The following is a 2,851-nucleotide window of genomic DNA, read 5'->3' on the forward strand; positions in this document are numbered from 1 at the left end:
CATGAAGCAGTTGTGTCTTTACTGAACTGGTCAGTGGTAATACAAAACAGGGGTTTTAAAAAGATGAATTGAAAGATAAAAAAGATGATTGTTCATTTACTGTTCTCCTAAATGGCTATAGTCTAAGAGTTAATTTTCATTTGTAAATGTCTGGTTTCGCAATGATGCATGTCTGTGGCGAAATCAGACTAACACGGAATCATTTTATATCTTTAATCAAATAACTAACAGTTATTTACAGTATGTACAGTTTGTAAACGTTAATAAATACCACATTGGAATAATCCGTCTTTTTCTTTCTAGTTCAACTGATAAAACTTCTATACTTCTGTTACTACTATTTTTACAATGATTATTATCCATAAAAACCCTTAACTTATATACCAAAATCATAAGAACATTCTAAATCTAGAACAAACTATAATTAACTAGAGAAATGGGAAATAATCTATGTTTAGTAACAGGGTAAATTCCGGAATTTGCCAACACTTTCTTGAACATAAATATACACAAGTACTTTCACTATCCATCTATAATATTCTAGTATGAATCATTTACTATGATTAAAATAACAATGTAATATTATATACACAATGTCAAAATAAAAGTCCAATGTCTTTATAATTGCGTACTTTCGCAACACTCCAGAGGCCAAAGAAAGTCTATCATGATTCCAACTGTTCTTGTGTCTTCTTCATTGCTGTTCGGGCTGCTTGTCTTTGTGTTCTCTCTCGTGTAGTACTAGTATTGTCATTTATCAACTCAGTATCCCTTTCCGTATCTGAGTTTTTAAGCCCTCATCTAACTCTTCACATTCTATAGGATAAAGCATATTCAGAGCTCTGTTTAATGTCTTTTTATTAGGTAGTATAACTTTTCCAGATCTTATTTGACCATCGCGACTGACTACTAATTGACATATACGGCCAATTTTCTAACTTCCTCGTGGAAGGTTTTCCTTAATTAACACTATGTCACCAACCTTAGCTGGAGTTTTGCTCTGAATTCTTCCACTCCTTAATTTGTTGGCAGTTCTTTCACGTAGACTAAGGAGATACTCATCTCTCCATGTTTTCCAAAACATATTTAGATGTTTCTGTCCTTTCTTCCATGTCAATAGCAATTTTTTAGCACTGCTGATTTGCGGTAAATATTCTGGATCTGTAGAATCTTCTTCGTTATGATCTGGAAATCCTGTTTTAGCGTTCAGAGTTAGAAAGTGTGCTGGTGTAATAATAATATTGGAATTTATGTCATCTCCAATATAAACAAGTGGTCTAGAATTCACCACTGCTTCAGATTCAGCTAAGAGAGTTCTAAATTGTTCAAGTTCGACATAACTTTCCAATTGTTTTCCGTAAACATCGTTTCACAATACCAATTAATCTTTCATAAAATCCACCCATCCAAGGTGCTAACTCAACAATGAATTGCCACTGATGTTTGCACATCTGAATCGACTGTTACATAATTCCATGCTTCTTCTAAGGTTTTGCTAGCTTACTTGAACTGGGATCCGTTATCTGAAATTATATGTTTTGGGTTACCCCAGCGAGCAATGAACCTTCGAAAGCCTAGTAAGAATTCCTCTGCTGACATGTCTTGCATTAATTCCATATGTATGGCTCGAACCACTAGACATGTATATAAGCAAACCCATACTTTTTTGCTTCCAGTGTCTGATTTCACAATAATTGGTCCAAAATAGTCTACTCCTGTATATGTAAATGGGGCTGACTCGTTTACTCGTTTCTTTGGTAGTGGAGGCATTAATGGCATTTTATATGGTCCGCCTTCACACCGTTTGCAGATTGTACATTTTTTCAAAACTCTTTTTACTTCTGAACGTCCTTGTGGAATCCAGCACGTTTGACGCATCGCTGATAAAGTTTGTGAGACACCAACATGAAAGTTTTTTCTGTGTATGCTTTCAATTAACAGTTCAGTAACTTTGTTTTTCTTTGGAAGTAATATTGGTGTTTTTGCCCCTTCTGACAGTTGAGCAGCTCCTAATCTACCAACACACCTGATCACATTTTCCTGGTTCTATATGAGCCCTAACTGACTTACTAAGTTGTGTCTTTTATTTTCTTTAATTGCTATCCAGTGGGAAAGCCAGTGACATTGAAGAGCTACTTCCGGTAGTCCCGCGGGAAAGGGGACATAATCTAAAAATTTTGAGGTGGCGCTGTAACCAGCGTGTAAACAAAAACGTAGCCTGTGCTTCAGACAATAAATCTATTAAAACAACTTATCATCCATCAGTATTTGAGTTTAATTTTTCATTAGAATAGATTTTGTCAGACGACTGCCAAATTCGGTATTCAAATAAGTGCTCCGTTACTTAAATAAGATAAATCATAAGACTACCTCCGTTGATTTCCAAAAAACCGCGGGTAATCCCCACGACTACAAACAACTGACACAAATGCATCCTAAAGCTTTTCATTGGTCGAGATATAAATAAATGTGACCTAGAAACATATGGGCACATGACTATGTACAGGATTCCCCGTCACTCTGAGTCTTGTTTACATAATAAATACTTCAACCGGAGGTCAAAATTCAACATTTTTCAGACGTTTTGGGAGTTATTTCGGTGCAAAATCAAGCAAATTATGTCAAATTTTACAGATTTTAAGCACAAAATTGATTGAGACAACGAAGGGTGATGATGTTTGCAGGATTTTAAATATATTTTACTTAAAATGTTGAGTGGTTGAAGGCTTTACAACGTCATTTGTTGATGTTTACAAGTTGCTTAAACTCCTCGTATCACATTTTCTGTAGTTATTTAATTATGCTGCTGATGTATAACAGATTTATGGGCGAGATTTATGTAGTACATTGA

The 2,851-nt window shown here is 35.0% G+C and overlaps 1 protein-coding gene across 1 annotated transcript; it reads right to left on the reverse strand.

Annotated features, from left to right (window-relative positions):
* Window positions 1–934: 934 nt before the first annotated feature.
* On the reverse strand, window positions 935–1,779 carry LOC134694529 (uncharacterized). The gene is made up of 2 exons (XM_063555542.1): window positions 1,505–1,779; window positions 935–1,316 (listed from the first exon to the last, which is right to left on the reverse strand). Exons 1-2 carry the CDS (start codon window positions 1,777–1,779, stop codon window positions 935–937), a joined length of 657 nt encoding a protein of 218 aa, XP_063411612.1.
* Window positions 1,780–2,851: the final 1,072 nt, after the last annotated feature.

The sequence above is a fragment of the Mytilus trossulus genome, chromosome 13 (assembly GCF_036588685.1).
Source record: "Mytilus trossulus isolate FHL-02 chromosome 13, PNRI_Mtr1.1.1.hap1, whole genome shotgun sequence".
In the NCBI taxonomy this organism is placed as follows: domain Eukaryota; kingdom Metazoa; phylum Mollusca; class Bivalvia; order Mytilida; family Mytilidae; genus Mytilus; species Mytilus trossulus.

Bases quoted from the DNA above. Each gene is read 5' to 3' on its own strand.
- LOC134694529 (XM_063555542.1), bottom strand. From the start codon at position 1,779: ATGCCATTAATGCCTCCACTACCAAAGAAACGAGTAAACGAGTCAGCC. The intron at 1,317-1,504 runs GTAAGCTAGCAA...TGAACAATTTAG, and splicing joins GATAACGGATCCCAGTTCAA to AACTCTCTTAGCTGAATCTG.